Consider the following 19,668-nt stretch of genomic DNA (forward strand, 5'->3'; position numbering starts at 1 on the left):
AGGTAAAAGAACAAAATGCAAGTGACAGATCAACCCTGCTTGGTGGCAAATGGAGGGTAGGAAAACAGAAACTGAGGTGAAAAGGTGGAGCGTTTCTGGAAAAAAATGAAAAACCTTTATGAAAGACTCTTACTTAAACAAAACCAGCAGGAAGACATTGGAAAGGAGAGGATGAGGGACATAGAAAAAGTCTGGAGGGCAAAGTTGGACCTAATATTCCTCAGCAATAGCACCAAGTTGCATGAGTAAAGATAAGATCAGGAGATTTAAAAGGGCTCCAGACTCCTCAACAGCCGCCCTGAGCGGTGCTAAAGAAACACCATTATGAACAAGAGCAAAGGGATAAAGTATAATAGGCCTATATTGGCTATTATAATCCCTGTCTCTCTTCCTGTCTCTATTCAAACCATTAGGCTCTTACAAGCTTACACTGTATGCAGTCTGCTTTATAAGTTGACCGCCCCACCGCGCCAAGCCCGAATGCGCCTGAGCCATGTGACCGAATGTGTATGAATGAGTGTGTGTGTGTGTGTGTGTGTGCTCTGTCATAGTTCGTTACAGCTGTAGTCCAGGCAGCTCAGCTTAAAATGCTGGCTAACGAGCTGCAGTGGGAATAGAGGACTTGAACCTAAAACTGCTCCTGGAGGACTGAAACATACTGCACTCCTTTAGCACTAGCAGCTGAAGAAAGACTGTGAGTGGGGCAATAGAACATAGCTTGGTCATTTCATTTGGTAGCTCATTTAATCAACCAAAATGACTGTAGGAACATATTCATTTTCTTAAGTTTGGCCTCTGGGAGCAGTTAGGGACCATCCTGTGCCTTGCTCATGAGCATTTGTAGTAATTGACAAGGAAGGGAAGTGTACATCTCCTCACCCAGCCTTTTATTAAAGTCTGGGAGCTTAAATCGATTATTTCTATTCTCCAACATTTACTTTAGCACTTATAAATGCCAGTTAAGCTACAGCGGGAGGTGGGCTTATAAGTGCGCTAGCTACAGTGGAACACCTTCATCGAGAACAGAAGATTATAGGCATATAAAAAAAAGACTTAAACCGTAAACTGGCCCTCTAGGAGTAACTACACAAGGCTGGACTTACAGCACTAATGGCTGCGGAAATAAACAGCAGGAACAGACTCCAACATTGACTGTGTATAGGTGTAGCCTCCCAGTGGGCCAATCTGAAAAAACAACAACAACTGATACAGTGTTGAGGTTGTATAAGAAATAAAAAGGAAAATAACAGTCTACAGGCGAGACAAAAGGAAGCCTGAGGTGCTTCTAAAAACAGCTGATCCAAAGATAGATATCAGAAGTATCAGTGGTTTATCTTGATCTAAACTGAGCTGCACAGTATGTGGCCAATAATCACATTTGGAAACATAACTGAGGGAAAGCGATATGAAGTACACTTGCAGGCTGCCTACAAACAAACCAAGACAGACGTTCCCTTAAAACAAAATTGTTAGTGAAAAACAATTAAAAAAACAATAAAGAAAAATAGAAATACCGTATTTTCAATAATGCTAACATTATTTTACTATACTATAAAATAAAGCTCAGAATCCCTACAATTTGCTCATTCACGGTGACCCAAACATATTTAGAGGCAAACCATAAAGCCACCTGCTATTATACCATTTTAATATCATTTTTAAATGGATAAAAAAGACTGGAGGCAGGGTAGTGAAGAAAATGGTGTCTTGCATAATATAGCAATCATACAACCTGCCAGTAATTAATGTTATTGTTGTTAAGGGAGCCATAGTCTCCAAAATGATCGTTAAAACACATTTACGAATACATTAATATTAAGACGTAAAATAAAATGTTAAAAAGCAAGTCGTAATAAACAAGATGACCAACCGCTCAGTTTAAGTTTCTATTCCACCGTTTTCTTTTAATTCCGCGAATATTCATTCTGTTCCCTTCATACAGTGTATGCATGGCATTAGTGCATTTTGAACTTTGAAGTCTCAATGACTTTAAAGCTGTCCATGAAGGAACAACTGAGGAGAATCACATGAATGGCATGCCATTGTGAAGATTTAACAGCTTCAGATAGAGACAAGAAAAGTGTGAGAGGAGAGCTGGGTTCTGTGAGTTACCATCACTGGCTTGTTTTTCCATTATAGACAACAGAGGACAGACAGAAAGGTAGAGGATGGAAACGCAAGGCAGTGATTGTGAAGTGGGAGCTGAGAGAGTGCGACAGCGAGTCAGAGGGAAAGGAGGAAGATTGATCAAGAGTGAGTGACAATAGCAAAGGAGAGACGGAGTGGGAGAAACTGGGAAAGAAGACAGAAAGATTTAAAAGAATAGAAAAGGAAGAGAGGAAAGAGGACAGAAATCAGGAGGAGGGGCGGAAAGAGTGACCAGAGAGAGAGAGAGGGAGAGATCAAGGAGGAAGGAGAGAAAAAAAGACAAATGCATGTAAAAAGAGGTCGACTGGTAAAGCCATTAAGCCTGGATTCAATAAATCTGCATAAAAACCCAGCAGTCAGTCTGTAATGACCAGCGAAGGCCTGTGTGTGTGTGTGTGTGTGTGTGTGTGTGTGTGTGTGTGTGTGTGTGTGTGTGTGTGTGTGTGTGTGTCGTTGTTAAATGACCACTGAGCTCGGACATGTGCGCCTGACTGTCTCTCCTCTTGTCTGTGTTTCCTAGTGTGTGTTCCCGGTGTGTGCGCCTAATGGCCGTCGAGGACCTCAGCGTCGTATTTAGAGAGAAAACAATCATCCTTGAAGCAGGAAGCAGAGCTGCCTAATGAAAGCCGAGAGACCCCAGATCACATCGCAGCACAAATGGATGGGTCTGACTCTCTGCTCTAGACAACCCCCCTAACCTCTCTTCCCCACCCTGCGTCTTCCCTCCACTCAACCCTTACAATTTCACTTTTCCTTTGCAATATGGTGGCTGCGTGAATCCAATTCAAAACACGGCTACTTGTCCACCGTGCTGTGACCGGCTCAGGCCCATCCTGCAGCTAGGACATTGTCAAACTGTAAACCTCAGCCCGTCCACCCCGCTCTGCTACTGCCAAGCAGCGTACTCCTCGCAAAGGAGTGCTTTTTACCCAGCAGAAACCAAGTCATTTCAATGCAGAGGCCTAATCAATAAATATTCCAGCTGTGTGGCATGCAAGGCCAATCCAGAACTGTCTTAACATTTGATATTTGTGAGAGGATAATTTTTCTTTCAAGTCTTTCAAAGTCAAGTCCATGTTCATACTAGCATGCCTGAAAACAACTATCACATGACTAATCACGTACACAGTAGGAAGATTGGTTGCTTAGTTACAGAAAATACGAGTATTATAGTACTTTTAATAAAAGGCTATGGGGCTTGATACTTAAGATCTTCCTCTATAATTGTTATCTTTCTTCTTTTTATGCTTCAATAGTCACAGATATGTAAATGTTTCAGTGATATTGAAGAGAGTTAGGAGATTACTAAACTGGAAGATGACCTGCAATAAATAAACCCTGCTCATCACATTTAAATGGAATAAACATTAGCACAAAGTAAGGAGGGATCGAACAATATGTTGTATTGTTTAATAGAAGGCTCTGGATTCACTTTACATGATAGTTTAGAACATGGATTTTGTTTAAAATCTGCTGACCTGTGCAGTGTTGTGGTTGATGTGCTGACATGATATCTTCTATTTTCTCCCAACAACAACTGTGTGCTTTTGTTTGCTTTGTGCATTGTATTGTATCTTCTGTTCTTTCACACATTAGAAACAGAGATGGCAACTCCAGGATTTTTGTCATGCAAACGTGTTCTGGCAAGCACACCTCCACACATTGTGTATTATCACCAGGGTTGTTGAAGTCACATTCACACAGACACACATTCAGCCTATCAGAACAAGTATAAAACTGTAGTCGCCCTCTATCTGTAATGTTTGAATTTCAGCTCTGCCCCTTCCTGTTTCTGTATCTCCTGTCAATCAGAAAGTACCCAATCAGTGACCTTGAAGCTGCGAGGGCTCATCACACACAGACACAGACACACACACAGTTCCTTTGTAGTCTGCCAGTCTGTAGAGGGCATCAGCTTGCCACAGGGCATCAGGCTGCAGAGCTGAAACAACAACGATTGAGTCTAGGCTACATTTTGAAACCTTATTTTACAAAGAAAGACAAGACAAGCTTTATTCATACAACATACAACATTTCAGAAGTGTGTTTGTAGTTTTAACTGAGTCGTTATGTCAAATAGTTAGTCAGATTTGCCTGGTACTTTGACTTCATACTGTATAGGAATTATTTTTGCAGTGATTCCCAGAGCAGCATTTAAAGTCACCAGCAGCATACTGGCGTTGTTTTCCTGCTTTGGAAGTTTGTTATAAAGTCATTTGATTCACTTTAGATGACTGAACAGCTGCCAGGCCCTGTGAGACACCTTGTCGTATAACTTATGAAATGCATGTACGGCAAGTCAAAGAGAAAATCCCCTTCTTCTATTTGGAGATCGTGCAACAGCAATGACATTTGACGTCTGTAAACGTGCGGCACTTTCCTTCATTACAATGACTTACAGAGTTGTAAATATGTGGACTCAATTTTCACTGAGGTTTCTGCAGCTTGAGTTGGCTCAGAGACGCATGCAGTCATTCCCGGGGAGCAGTCCTTGCTGTAACAGATAGAGGGTCATGGGGCTGACAATCCATACAGGCTTCATAAGAGCAGCGATATAATGTCCGACTCGGCCAATAACACTTAATATGTTTGGTTTTTTACAATACCAAACTAACGCAAATGTACACGTGCATATAGACTCGAATGGACTCACAGACGCAAACACACATACTTGTGCGTTCATGCATGCAATAAAATTTGATAGCTTTTCGCGTACGTATATGCGTACACACACAAACAGGGGATTTCTTATACATTCACACTTCAGGCCAGGGAGGTAGACATAGGCAAGAGAGAGAGAGAGAGACTTCCTGTGAGTATGTGGAATATGATGCCAGTTCTCTTCAGTGCTCATTAGAGACGTCATTGAGCCATAAAGGTTATTATTATGACTATGGCACAGAAAACAGCTCTTTTAGTAAAACTTTGCTTTTGGAATCAATGTTACTTTTGTAGTTCAGCTGAGGTTAAAGAGAGACATGGAAACAAATACACAGGAACACGACCGAGCTGGTACGAAGCTGGTACCCTTCGCTACCAGTCAAACCATGCCATGTTAAGATCTACTGAATTTAATGTTTCATTTCTTCACTGGTATCAGTCATACTAAATATCAGTACAGAAGATACACAAGAACGGATTCAGACATTCAACCGTAAACATTAAATCAATATGATTTACTGCTTTGGCAGGTCAGAAAAACTGCGGTAAAACAAAACACGGCATCTTCACAAATTAGAAAATGTACCTTTTTTTCCCCTCCAGTAGCTGGTTTCAGTTAAACATTCATGTTCAAACGTTTGCTGACTAGCACGAAACACAAACAGCTGAGGCTGTTACAATTCTTCCTCTGGGGTACAACAATGTGCCCCAGACAATGTGCGTACCAAATTGAATGGCAATGCATCCAATAGTTGACGGGAGGCGATTCACTTAAAATCACAAATGTCAACCTGATGGTGGCGCTAGAGAGAAAGTCATTAGGACTGATCCTCTGAAGAATGACAGTACAAAGTAGAAGCCGAAATTGACAGTGGCATCCTTACAGCAACGCTGCTAAAAACATGTCCTCAGCTAAAAGCTTTGCTGTTGTGTTGTTTCACTAAAGTCTCTTTTTCCTTTTTATGCTTCAATAGTCACAGAAATGTAAATGTTTAGTGACATTGAAGAGAGTTAAGAAATTACTAAACTGGAAGAGGACCTCGATAAACCCTGCTCATCACATTTAAATGGAACAAACATTAGCATACATTCAGGAGATCTCAAACAATATGTTTCATTGTTTAATAGAAGGCTCTGGATTCACTCCACATGATAGGTTAACACATGCATTTTGTTTCAAATCTTTAGACCGATGCAGTGTTGTGGTTGATGTGCTGACATGATATCTTCTATTTCTTTCCCCACAACAACTAGGGGCTTTTGTTTCCATTGTATTGCATCTTCTGTTCTGTTACGTCGACTGAACCTGAAACATGTTGAAAAAAACTCACTCCTCACTTTTGCGGTTTTGAAAATGTGTCAGTTGACAACTTGACTTACACTGCATTCTTAAAAACACACTATGTGGATACAGTTTGCTGTATTTTTTTTTTACAAGATTTTGTTGTTGAATACTACTTTTTAGGAGTTTTTCAGAACTGTCAAACCTACAGTAGTGCGATCAGTTTATCTTCTCAGCACAGGAAGCAGGGATTGCCCTCCGTAAGGCTCTTGAAGGGTTTCTCGCTCTTGATGCAACCAGTTATCTGTACTGGGAGCTGCCCTCTTGATAAAGGCTTACTTGTTCTCTCCCACCACCCTTTCCTCTAACATGTGAGCCATACTACTTTGTCAGCCTTGCGCCAGTTGACCAGAAACGAGGAGTTACTTTAGACACCGTGTTTGTCAAATGTTTGAGCAGTCAGGTACACGAGTCTCCAGTGGTCCTTCATGTTAATGCAGTTTTGGGCATGGGACATGTAGGTTTCCATGTGTGTGTGTGTGTGTGTGTGTGTGTGTGTGTGTTTGCATGTGTCTGTCCATGTGTGTTTTACATGCTATTTTAGTATGATCCTAATGGCTTTACAGAGTGCCAGGCATTTTAACAGAGCCTGGGAGAGGCTTGTAAAACACACACACACTCACCACAAGACAGAGAAGAGAGGCTGGCACACTGGCACATGGCAGCCTGGAGGGAGTCTGTGTGTGCATTAAGAGGGTCAGCCAGGGTGATGATGACACATGATGAAGGAAAACGAGAAACGCGGGCCTCAATGAAAGACAGGCAGTGTGTGTCTGTGATAGTGTGTAGGCAGGGTCGGGGTCTCAAGCAGACACATGGCGCCGAGTGGCACTGCCTGGGTACAGGCGGGATTTGACAGAGAGAGATTCAAACTGTGATGTCGTTAAGGGAAACATCTCACCAAAAAAAACAGAGAGGATAAAGAACCTCTAGCATTTTGAAAACTCTCTCGCTCTCCACCTACACTGACACGCAGTAAGTGAGATGGTGAGAGTAAAAGGTAATGGTGATGGAGGCACTTAAGAGAAAAAATAAGGAAAAGAGGAATGGTCTTCCTTCGGGGACACAAAAGCCTGAAGAAAGAACGAAGCTGGGAGAGTGATGGCAGGAGAGAACACGATGAAGAGAAGAAAAGAAAAGTTGAGAGTTTTCATCCAAAAGCCAAAACCTTAGAATTAAAGTCCACAACCATTCAAATTAACTTTGACCGAACAATTCAACAAGCACTATCAAAATAACTCTTTGTTGGTTTTATATCTCATTTTGATTATTTTTTTAACGATAATCACACATTCTAAAAACAGGTTTTCATGCCATTCACAATGATTAACATTCCCAAACTAAACCAGCAAATCAGAGTATTAGTCATTTTGTAGCATGCATATGGGTACATTTTGAGGACAGGATCAATGTTGTCCTTGTCCAATGTTGCATATATGTTGCAACACTATACTATGCAATGCTAACTTAACTTAAAAAAAGGTGTGGTGTAATATCAAAGGCATCGATGCACACATTGTAGCATGCCTTGGCATTGTAATATGTAGGTATACGTGATTTGTGTCGAATTGGAGAGGTCAGCCTTTTAGGATCTTTTTTTGTCTCCGTTGTAAATTGAGCATAGTTTGACTGAAATGTTTTTAATATTTTAAAATGATTTTATAAATATAAGGTAGTAATGAAATACGGCGGGTAGTTGGTTGATCGTCTACTCTAAAAGCATTTCATCTTGTTAGATAAGCTTTCACAGCAGCCTGCCCACATGATCACTTTTAATCCAGAGTACGTTTTTCTTTAAAAAATGTGGATCAGCGGCCTCCAGACCACAGATTACTGTCTGCATTTAGGCAGATGATGAAAAAACGTAGAGTAATTGTCTCTCTGTGAAAGTCACCCGCATCATTTCTCTCTGCCTTTAATGTACACAGTGATTAAATGATCTCTTAATTCAACATATTCGACGTTGATTTAAAGTGACACCATACCTTACCGTGCCATATTTGAAGCACTCAGACAAACAGACATTTCCCAGCATTAAGACATACAATAGGGCTTTCATGAGGACTGTAGGAAACTAGTCCTGCTGTACCCCAACCACACACTCCGTCACACTGCTCTGTGAGTATGTGTGTGTGTCTAGAGTTACCATTTCTCAATGTATACCACATGTAGTGACCATGTATCGCCTGATATGTTTTCAATATGGAGGAAAAAGACGAGCGAAAGAGAGAGAGAGACATGGGGAAGCCATACCACACAATTTTTAAATTTAATAATATACTCCTTATATTCAATATCTGAAAACACAACGGGTTACCATGACAATGGAGCTACATCACGGCCAACTTTCCCCAAGCCTCACCTTTTTGTATCCTCACTTCCCTTTTCTTTGCTCTCCTCCCACTCTTAGATGACAACTCTTTCAACAGTTAAATAGTAAATAAGCTCCTCTCTTCGCTCCTTGCTCCGCATATGAACCAACCTTCCTCCTTTTGCCAAAAGCTTGAAGCAGAGTTTACTCCCTGTAAAATAAAACGTCTGAAACAGTATTTGTTCCGCGGCCAGGAGCTTGTCGTCAGGTGACCCGCTGGAGTAAATCGTTTCAATAATGTCAAAGGCAGCGCCAAAAACCTGCCAGACCGACCAGTGTGTGCCCTATTCGTTATACACACACACACACACACACACACACACACACACACACACACACACACACACACACACACACACACACACACAATGCCCATAAACTCACACATCATCACATCACACAAGCAAGCTCACAAAAACACACACACTCGCTGATTTTAGGATTTAATAAATTGTGAGTGACAAAATGTCCTCACTTTATTTCATTGCAATATTTCCCCCTCATGTTTCAGAAGTACACACAGACACAGAACACACGAACGGTCTCACCTGTTCCTGTGTCATGGTGTGCACCTGCGTATGCCAGGAGGCGGAGTCAGAGCGGTGATAGGCGGGGGGCGGGGCGAAGTCCTGCAGAATGATTGGGTCTCGTTCCTGACACAGGGAGGTCAGGTGGCTGATGTACAGCTTCAGTTTACTGCGATTGTGATTGAGATCCAGGAGAGGAGAGAGAATCTGGAGGAGGAAAGAGGTGATAGGGGACAAAAATGAGAGCGATTAATTTGATTGAACACAAAATGTAGGTCAACACTGATAATTATTTAAAATATTTTACCAGATTAGAAAGACACAAAGTCTTACAAGAGATGGAAAGACGTGGTCTGAGAGCAGTACATGCTGTTAGTCAATATTCAATTAATTTCATAATCATTATCATTATAATGCTGGCCTCTGTAAAACAAAAACAAAAATACAAATAGCCATTCAACAACCCAAATGCAAAACAGTGACTCAATATTGGAGTACTTGAGTTTAATTCATAGAGATCTCAGATTTCACACTTATGCTACATTCACACCAAAAGCGAATTTTTGCAACGCTTTTTCGCGTGACTTTACTCTCTCGACTTTACTCGCTCGACTTTACTCGCTCGACTTTACTCTATGTGGTTAATTTGCGTCATTCGCTTCATTCGTTTTTTTGCGGCGGAAAGCGGGCGCGGCTTATCTCTGTGGCTTTTCTTCGTAAAACAGTTACTATTTCCGCCATCCACCATTGAAATAACCACTAGTTCTGCTTTATACTTGTTGTGGAAGTCCCACAAACGTCGGAACTTCAAACACCCTCGTGTCTGGGTTCATAATATTATTTGTAGTCGCACACAGCTACGACTCCTCCAGGAAGAGTGTCTGAATGAGTACCGCTTCCAGCGCTACTTCGGGCGGACCAGCAGCAGCATTGGCGTCATTCACGCCGCCCGGAGGAAATTTGCGTTGTTCGCAACCATTCACATCTGTGCATTGACTTTGCATGCAATCTACTCGTGCAAAAAATTCACAACGCTTTTGGTGTGAACGCAGCATAGTGAATCATCATCATTTTAAGTTACAAGGTGTTGGGTCTTTTTTTGTGTTCTATAAATTTAACACTTAAAATTAGGACACTGCAGTGTGTCTTTCCAGCACCGAGTAAAGTCTGTTCATCAGGATAAGCAGTGCACAGTTTAGCTTGTGGTACGTAACTTCGTGCAAAACCAAACTAGCATTAGAGTTGGGCTAATTTAAGCATATAGGATGAGGCAGCATGACAACAGACTAAGAATGGAGAGATGACAGAGGATGGGATGATTTAAAAAAGTCACAAAAAGTAAAAAGAAGCTTAGTCTGATTACTCTTGAAGCCCTGATGAAGGCGCATTTTCTTCTATTTTTTTGACGTGAAAGCTGCTATTTGAAAGAATATTCTAAAATAAACTTTAAGATGCACGGTGAAGCATATTCAGATGTGTGAACTACATTTCTCTGTATCTTCTGACTGAGCCGTTTATAAACAGAGACCAAAGACTGCAGTCAACTAACTGCAATGTAGCATTGTCACACAAATTAATTTCTCCAGATTGCATACAGAGAATTGATCCGGACTACAATCCACAGTTAGCAGCTTTGAATCTGATTCCCACGTTGAACGTGAGTGTGGGAATGAGGGTCAGACGAGCTAAACAGTAACCCGCCCCCCAAGAGACGCAGACACACACAGATAAGAGACACAGACAAACTGTTCTCCTTGGGGAATTGAAGGATTTAAGTGCAGAGAAAGCATGTTAAGAGGGCTGTCAGCTTGTATGTGTGTGTTGGTAAAGGATATTCAGTCCCAGCGGGGTCTGTCCACACCCTGTGATCCATGCTCATCATCACTCAGCACACACACACACAATCACAAGTCTGTTCTCCATCTCGTGTTCAACATCCTTCTCTCTTTACCATTTACTGGAGATGTAAGAGTTGCACATGTGTCATCTGTTTTGACTTGACTTTTATTCTTCATGCATTTAATTCAGACAGAATGCAGTCATCCGTCAAAATACATGTTTGCACTGACGCTCCGTGTCGGGATTTTCCGTCAGTATGAATTATGTCATGTTTTTACAAATGCTTGATTGAGATTTGTCTGCAGCTATTTGTTAAAACTGGATATCAGACGCCTCAAGCCTAGTTTAAACACTGCTCTAAATGTCTGTGCAATGAGTATTAAACTGCACGTAACCATAGTAATAAATACTGACGCTCCATGCCACTTCAGCTCACTGGTTAAACTAAACCAAGCATTCAACAAAAAATATTTCTATTTTAGAGACACCTCTTTTCGCTTTGGTGGCCATTTTGCACAGATGAAATAGTAAAACATAACATGATAAGAAAGACATTAATATATAAAATAATAGAGACCTTGTCGTATAAAGGGACTCTGATGCTCTCATTTCTTTCATGTTGTATTTAAAATGACGGATGCAAGAAAAAAATAACAAAAACAAAATCAAGAAATGTGTCTATCCCAGACACACGGCTTTCACAAAGCCAGCCTCAACTGTCAAAACAGTGAAAAAACTAACTGCAGATTGATCATGTCCGAATATAACATAACAAATACAACTATATGTATCCAACATCCATTATTCAATAACGTGATGCGTTTGAGCATCCTGGCAAAAAAATGAAAGAACTAGATGTGGGTGTTTTTTGTGAAAAATATTGTATCTAGCCGGCTCTTCCCCAGCAGCATTGCTGCGACAATGAAAGCTGACAGTAAATCAAAGTAACTGTCACTTTTGATTCTGAGTCCTTATTTACTGCAAACACAACACACACAACACACGCACACATTAGGTGTATTTTTTTGCCCATCTCCTCTGCTGTGCTCAGAGCTGCTCGCAGCAAACCCAGTGCACATACCCACACAGTATCGACACAAACACATTGCGACACAGAAAAAAACACACACTCACACTCACTTATATAGGGTCTTTATCAAAGTTGTAAATAGCTCTAGTTACAGTATTTTCCAGAGAGGACCTGCCAGTAGGTTACAGTCCATTACGAAATGCATTACTGGACATTTCCCTCCGGAGGAGAGAGGGAAACGGAAAGAGAAGCAAAGAGAAAATGATAGAGTTGAAGGCTGCAGGGATCGAGCACATTCTGTATTTCACAACACCTCTGTTGCTGTATGTTATGATGTATGCTGACAGCAGTAAAGCAACAAGGACGTTATTGCTGCGAGACTGTCGTGTTATATGCCAATATGTGAACACATCTCTTAAAATCTGGCTTTAATGCTCTAAAAACACACTCAACATATGTGCAACAGCTGTTCTCTCACACTTTCTAATCCAGACTATTTTGTCAGAAAGCTTGAAATAAAAAGGACTGTCCACAATTTCCAGACCCGCAGCAAAGCTCTGTGGTTCAAATGCAAGACAAATTAGAAACAGACAGAAAGAATGGAAGGAATGATGGTGATATAAGGAAGACATTTAGAGAGAAATAACACCAGTGTTTTCTTTCCCTTTTCCAAGAAATATGTAATGACTAACAGAAACAAATATTTAACAATAAGCCTGAATTTATACCAGTAATAATAATGTGAAATACGAAAATAACACTAACTTCTAAAAGTCTTTGCAGGACTTTAAGCCTTTGGATTTACTGATTTTATTAAGTTGTACAATATATATTTGCCTACATGTTTTTATTGTATTTCACAACCTGCAATGGTCAACATATGCAGCGTGCATGTGTTTAATGAGTCCACAGAGTTCTCCAATGTCTTACTGTTCTATGAACCAATCCCAGAGGAGCCATCATTTTATACGCCGCTATGTGTGTGTTTGTGCCTCTTTATTAGCCTCCCATGCCTGCCTACCAGACTCTGTGCAATGAAACAAGACCAAAGAGGGACATTCAGCTTGCCCCACTCACTGGCCACCTTTTAAAAAAAACTTCCACGGCCACGTTACACAATAATATATATCTTATCATATCATATAACTAATAACTCAAATCTGTAGTCTTTTCTCTTTAATCACAAAATGATCACACAGTTTTCTGGCGGTCAAGTTATGAATAACTAACTACGAAAATATTTTAACATCAACAGTAATGTCATGTCAAAATCAAATATTTTTGGTTGCCGTCAGTGTAGCACTAATAAAAAAGAAATTCCTACAGATCAACTTTGCGAGATCTTGTTTGATATAACAAGTCAGAGCTTTGCGTCGTTAATCATGAACTCATTTTAAACATTTAAACATTGAAAAACCTCACAAACTGAAACACTGAACTCCTTTATAGAAAAAACATTTTCCCCTCTTCCCTGTCTTTTTTCACTGGTGCATCTAATACCACTGACGACCATATAAAATGCAATATACCATAAAAAGCTCCTTGACAATGCTGGGTGTGTGTTAAGAGTGCTCTCCTGTGTTTCAGTTGTTTCTGAAGCATTTCATTCTCCAACTGTCGAACAGAATTCCCTTATTGAAAGAGACACAATCCCTCACTGTTTTGATGTAATGCGCTATGGCAAATTACCCGCCTTACACACCAAGGAGAAGTGTGTCTGTACTGTAAATGTGAATACTCCTGAAAAAATAAATAAAAAGAGACTGACCTGCCTCTCTCAGCAGAGAGGTGCTACCCCTAATTAATAACCAGGGTCAAACTTAGATCCACTGTTGAACTTTTGGGCTTTTAGCATCCCAAAGGGAAATCCCACTGGTGGACCTGAGCTGCCCCTAAAACCAGCATGTGCTACTCATATGTGGTGTTGCCTCCATTGTCCTGTCAGTAGATCAAACCATTTTAATAATGTGAGACCAAACTTAAAAGATACTTTCAGCATGACATCATTTCAAAACTTTCAAAAACGAATTTCCAAATAATTGTCGAAATAATTTTACCAGGACAAGTGACGTCCACAAGCATTAACAGCTGTCTTATTCAAGACAATTGTTGAAACATAAAGTTTGCATTTGAAAAGAAAGAAGTGAAATATTTTCACATTAGATGTGTTGTAGCATTATGTTCTACAACAAACATCCCAAATTCATCACATCCAAAAGACAGTGATTGTACAAGTGGACCACTCTTTGTGAAGTCTGTATCACTCCCCAGTATAGACAGGGTAAACTACTGCACACTCGTCTCAGGTGGCATTTGAGTCTACAGTCTAAAACATGCCTGCCCAACATGGGGATCGAACAATCATTAAGTCTCATGCTCTACTGATTGAGCTAGCCGGGCTGCTAGCAATGGGAAAAATGCTCAGATTTCAAGGCATAGTTAACTACCATTGGGCTGAGACCATTCTGGGTCCACTTCCCTCACCAAAGGTTTACACATAAAGAAGACTCTTGTAGGCCCTACATCCTCATGTAATGATATATAGTTTGTGCTGTGTTTATGAGTAACAGCAACCACAAATGATGTGACAGTGGACACCATCACTGTATGCTGATATACTTCCGTCTATCTGTGTCCATCCATTATAGGTCCAACAGAAATGGATGAGTGTGCAGACCAAAACACCTTCACCAAACGTGGGACTCGAGCCCAGTACCCTGAGATTGAAATTCTAGAAACATTAAGATTTGCATTAGAAAAGTGACAAGTGACATTTTTTGTCTTAATAATGAGTTAATTCTAAATAACATGTGTTCACATTGAGTGTTTTCAGTTCTTGCTCGGCTTGAAGGTTGTCATACATGTGCGATGAATGACCTTTGGGCCTTAAAAATACAATAAACCCCCATTGTATAATCAAAAAACAGTAACGGGCAGTGTCAAGGGGAATATTCCCCTTTCATCGTTCCTAAAAAAACCTTGACTTTATTTAATGTTTTGGCAAAGCGCCAGCTTTCTAAATCTTCCACTATATCCCACACACAAAGTAGGTCCAACTGAGAAAAAGCATGTCCTAAAAGAAGACAAAGACTGAAATATTAAGCATCCAATAAGAAAAGAGATGCACTGATTAACAAGCGCATCAGTAAAAAAGAGTTAGGCTATTCAATTGTTTTTGACTTACACCCCAGATATTAGGGTACAGATCTGTTTCTTTAAAAGAGAAGGTAAAACAGATCTATGGTGCTCAGCATGAGCGCCTGAGTATGTTGAAAAATGAAGGAGCCAACTTGTAAAGATACATAATTGGCAGTGGGGTCTTCCTCCAGAAAATTATTTCATCATCTCTACACCACCTAATCTCTTTGATTGAGTCAAGAAACAGCCTTCTGTACTAGTTTATATTAGTTAAATTAGTGCTGGAGTTGGCTCTCAGGCCGCCAACTCATTAGGCTTGATGTAGAAGATGATAGAATCTATATGGCAGAATATGAGAAAATAAAAACATGTCCAGAGAAATCATCAAAGGGATAAATGTAGTTAAAAAGAAAGGATGATAAAACATACACACTCAAACAAAATAGCGAAGGATAGAAATAAAGCAAATGAAGATTGTGGAATAAAAAATCATCAGATGAAGAAGATGAATTGAAATCCAAAGATGAGATGAGATATTGAACAGATAAAGCACATAATTCAAAAGTTGATTTTAAAGCATTCCTGGTTAGGTAATAAAACCGCTGAGAAAATCAATTGCGGTTACTCACACGAGAGATCAAGAAATGAAGAACTTTAACCCAAATTGTAAGAGAGAAGGAAAGTCTCAGGAAGAAGAAAAGTTTCAATATTGAATGTTGATGAAAGAATGGAAGAAAAAATGATATGACAATATCACAACTCCAGAACCAGCTCACAAACTCACGGATGAAACAAAAGAAAAGCAAGAATGGAAGACAAATGATGAGCACATCCAAACGTGTTCTGATCCAGATAAAGAAGACGCTCACCCTTCTGTAAAAAATGGCGGACCGAGAGAGAGAAAGAAGGCATGTGGCTCGCTAGGCCCAAATACCCTCCTCATCATCCTATCGGTTAGTTTGGTCCAACCGCAGCGTGAGTTTGGAGAAAGCAGGAAGTTAGTTGGTGAAGCAGAAAATTTGAGTAAAACATCATAAGCGCAGGAAAAAAACGTTGGCTAGTAATAGTTGAAACAAATAAAGCAAGTTCATGTACTGTTGCACCCCAGATCAAATACATGAACGTGTGACTTTTAAAGCATGCTTTCATCCACATAAGTGATGATATTTGGTGGTATGTGGGGGCTGGGACCATATTTGGATGCTATCTCCAAGCTAAGTCTCCCTCTGGGCGAGAGATCTTACCTGGTCTGGGGAGGGTTTGTGATTGTTGGGCTGCTCTGAGTTTGGAGTGGAGACCTTCAGGTGATCGTCCTCATAGTTGTCTGACATCAGCTTCATCCGGTTTTGAGTCTGGAGAGAAAGAGCCACAAGCAATTAGATCACACATAAACACACACACAAACATAATTTTCATGGGCCGTACATACACACGTTTAGAGGAGCATTTTGATGGACAAACACACATCAACATACAGTGTGTAGACTTTTGTCTTTTCCATTTCTTCCGCCTTACTTTTATCCATTCCTCTCATCTCTCCCTCATGTACTTTATTCTCTTCTTTCCTTTCCTATCCCCTCTCTTCCTCTCCTGCTGTTCCATCTGTTTCACGTGTTGGATTTATACTTTAAGTTTAACAGTGGCCTGGAAAGAGCGAGGGAGTGATAGAACCTGAGGAAGGGAGTCAGTCTAAATCTGTCAGTATTGTACAATCTAAATCCCCTTAGCCTCTCGCTGAGCCCTTCAAGGAACAGGGGCTTAAGCGGGCCAGACTGAGGTTTTGTGTGTGTGTGAGAGAGACAAAACTTTCAGAATATATGTTTGTTTGAAAGCTAAATGAAACACTGCATTTTGCAGAAGTGTGTGTGTGAGCATGAGATAGTGGTGCTAAAAACGTGTTTCACACAGCGTGTATGTGGGCAGCATACAAGTGTGTGGATGTACATAACCCAAGTTGGAAGTGTCTCCCCTGGCGTGCACTCAAACTTTATTAATTTCCTCTTTTTCGAAAGATGGCTTCAAAATAAACTCACGGATATATTTAAAACAAATATGAAAAGTAAACAGTTCATCTTGAAACATACAAGACCTGAAGACCCTGCTGCACACAATGCTAGAACACAACACAAAGAAAAAAGGTATTACACAAAAAACATGAAAAGTGATTTTGAAAATGCTTTCATTTTTTTAAATGATATCCAGATACCAGTATTTTAGAGTTGGTTTTCAATTGCTAATAAACTAAAACAACATATAATAGACAAGTATTGAAACTAAAAAACAGAAACTCACTAGAGGTGAGGTATATCGCAAAAATTATGCATATATATATATATATATATTTTTTTTTTATATATTATATATATTATATTTAATATTCAATCATCACACTGCATTTACATCAGTTCTAATAGCAGACTCTCTTTCACTTCTTCTGCATCCATCATGAAGGGAGTCGAGGCAGCTTGATTTATTTCTCAATGGCAAAAAAATATTGGAAGGGCTGACAGAATTCTGTCATGAGATGTGATGACAGACACATATTTCCCCTTTTTAGCAGAAAGGTTGACCTCTGAAAAGCTACTTTGATTTCAGACAGTGTGGGGAAGTGTGAAACATTTAAGTTGCGTAGTTGTGTTTAAAGAGACAGAGCTTCACACAGAACGCTATCATTTGTGCAAAAGTTGTGGTGCTACCTGCTCTTTGCCTTGCGGGCTCTTGTTCAGTGTGTTAAATCAGAATCAGCTAAGATGATGAGTGAGATCAACGAGAAAGGCCAGGTCTGCCAACCATAGAGGATCACTCAGTTCATGAAGATGTCGGTCGTTCTCTTTCAAAAACTGGTAAATTTCTGATCTCAGGGAATAAAACCGCTGCCGCGCGGAGCCGCAACTAAGCAGCGCACCTCAGAATGACAGAGTAGGTCCCGTATTCAGCTTCAACATTTGACAGGAAAGCTGGAACTTCTCTGTGTTGGATCTGACTCAGCTTCAAACATGTCTTTCCCTATTGTTGTGCCCTTGAGACTCCTCAGATCCAGCAGCTCCTCCGTAATGCAAAAGTTATCGCCAACTCCCCGCAAAAGCATTAACAGCTGAGCAGTGTCTGAGCTCTCATCACACGCAATCAAGTACAAATCAAAAGCAAAAGCTTTATCTGACACTTGATGCTTTAAGTTAGCTGACAAGTCTTCATGTTTCTGGACTTGCTCCCGTTGTTGAATTCCGGCATTTTTTCCAGGCACATTATTCCTGCGACTTTAGTGAGGCTCTGTTTTATGAAGTCCTGAACCAAGAATTCTGTCCTGGGTAGATGATTTAACTGTAACATCATGTGTTGACTTGTTTGCCGTTGTCTGCTTCATTCTGCATAATGAAAAAGTCATAATCCCTCTATGTAAGCAAGGGGCGGCACGTACTCTAAGTGGATATCCTCGTGCATCTTCATGCTCTGCCGTCTCAACTAGCCGGCCTGGTACAACAAAAGGAGGGCGTGAGTTTGAGCCCCATCTTGAGATGTCTATATTGCAAAACAACAGGGATGAAACCTGCAGGTAATATGATCTGTCAGAAGTGGGGTTTGAACCCACGCCTCCAATTGGAGACCAGAAGCCTCTTTGATGAGGAAGGAGTCAAGTCTTGAGTCTGGCGCCTTAGACCACTCGGCCATCCTGACAGCAGAACCAAGAATTCTGTAAAGGGTAGATGATTTAACTGTAACATCATGCGTTGCCTTGTAAAAATGCAGGTAAAATGATCTGTGGGATTTGAACCCCCTCAACTAGCCGGCCTGGTACAACAAAAGAAGGGCGTGAGTTTGAGCCCCATCTTGAGATGTCTATATTGCAAAACAACAGGGATGAAACCTGCAGGTAAATGTTATGTCAGAAGTGGGATTTGAACCCACGCCTCCAATTGGAGACCAGAAGCCTCTTTGCTGAGGAAGGAGTCAAGTCTTGAGTCTGGCGCCTTAGACCACTCGGCCATCCTGACAGCAGAACCAAGAATTCTGTAAAGGGTAGATGATTTAACTGTAACATCATGCGTTGCCTTGTAAAAATGCAGGTAAAATGATCTGTGGGATTTGAACCCCCTCAACTAGCCGGCCTGGTACAACAAAAGAAGGGCATGAGTTTGAGCCCCATCTTGAGATGTCTATATTGCAAAACAACAGGGATGAAACCTGCAGGTAATATGATCTGTCAGAAGTGGGGTTTGAACCCACGCCTCCAATTGGAGACCAGAAGCCTCTTTGCTGAGGAAGGAGTCAAGTCTTGAGTCTGGCGCCTTAGACCACTCGGCCATCCTGACTGCAGAACCAAGAATTCTGTAAAGGGTAGATGATTTAACTGTAACATCATGCGTTGCCTTGTAAAAATGCAGGTAAAATGATCTGTGGGATTTGAACCCCCTCAACTAGCCGGCCTGGTACAACAAAAGAAGGGCGTGAGTTTGAGCCCCATCTTGAGATGTCTATATTGCAAAACAACAGGGATGAAACCTGCAGGTAATATGATCTGTCAGAAGTGGGGTTTGAACCCACGCCTCCAATTGGAGACCAGAAGCCTCTTTGCTGAGAAAGGGGTCAAGTCTTGAGTCTGGCGCCTTTGACC

General features: G+C 40.8%; 1 protein-coding gene across 1 annotated transcript in view; it reads right to left on the minus strand.

Moving 5' to 3' along the window:
• The window catches only part of LOC306752525 (ELKS/Rab6-interacting/CAST family member 1-like), a gene marked incomplete at both ends in the record, with an annotated part of 135,456 nt that overhangs the window by 4,667 nt on the left and 111,121 nt on the right, over nucleotides 1-19,668 (minus strand). The window contains 2 exons of the mRNA XM_079236291.1: nucleotides 9,071-9,256; nucleotides 16,301-16,408. Of these exons, the coding sequence (XP_079092417.1) occupies nucleotides 9,071-9,256; nucleotides 16,301-16,408 (294 nt within the window). The remainder of the gene's footprint in view (nucleotides 1-9,070; nucleotides 9,257-16,300; nucleotides 16,409-19,668) is intronic.

The sequence above is a fragment of the Taurulus bubalis genome (genome assembly GCF_910589615.1).
Source record: "Taurulus bubalis genome assembly, chromosome: 20".
In the NCBI taxonomy this organism is placed as follows: Eukaryota; Metazoa; Chordata; class Actinopteri; order Perciformes; family Cottidae; genus Taurulus; species Taurulus bubalis.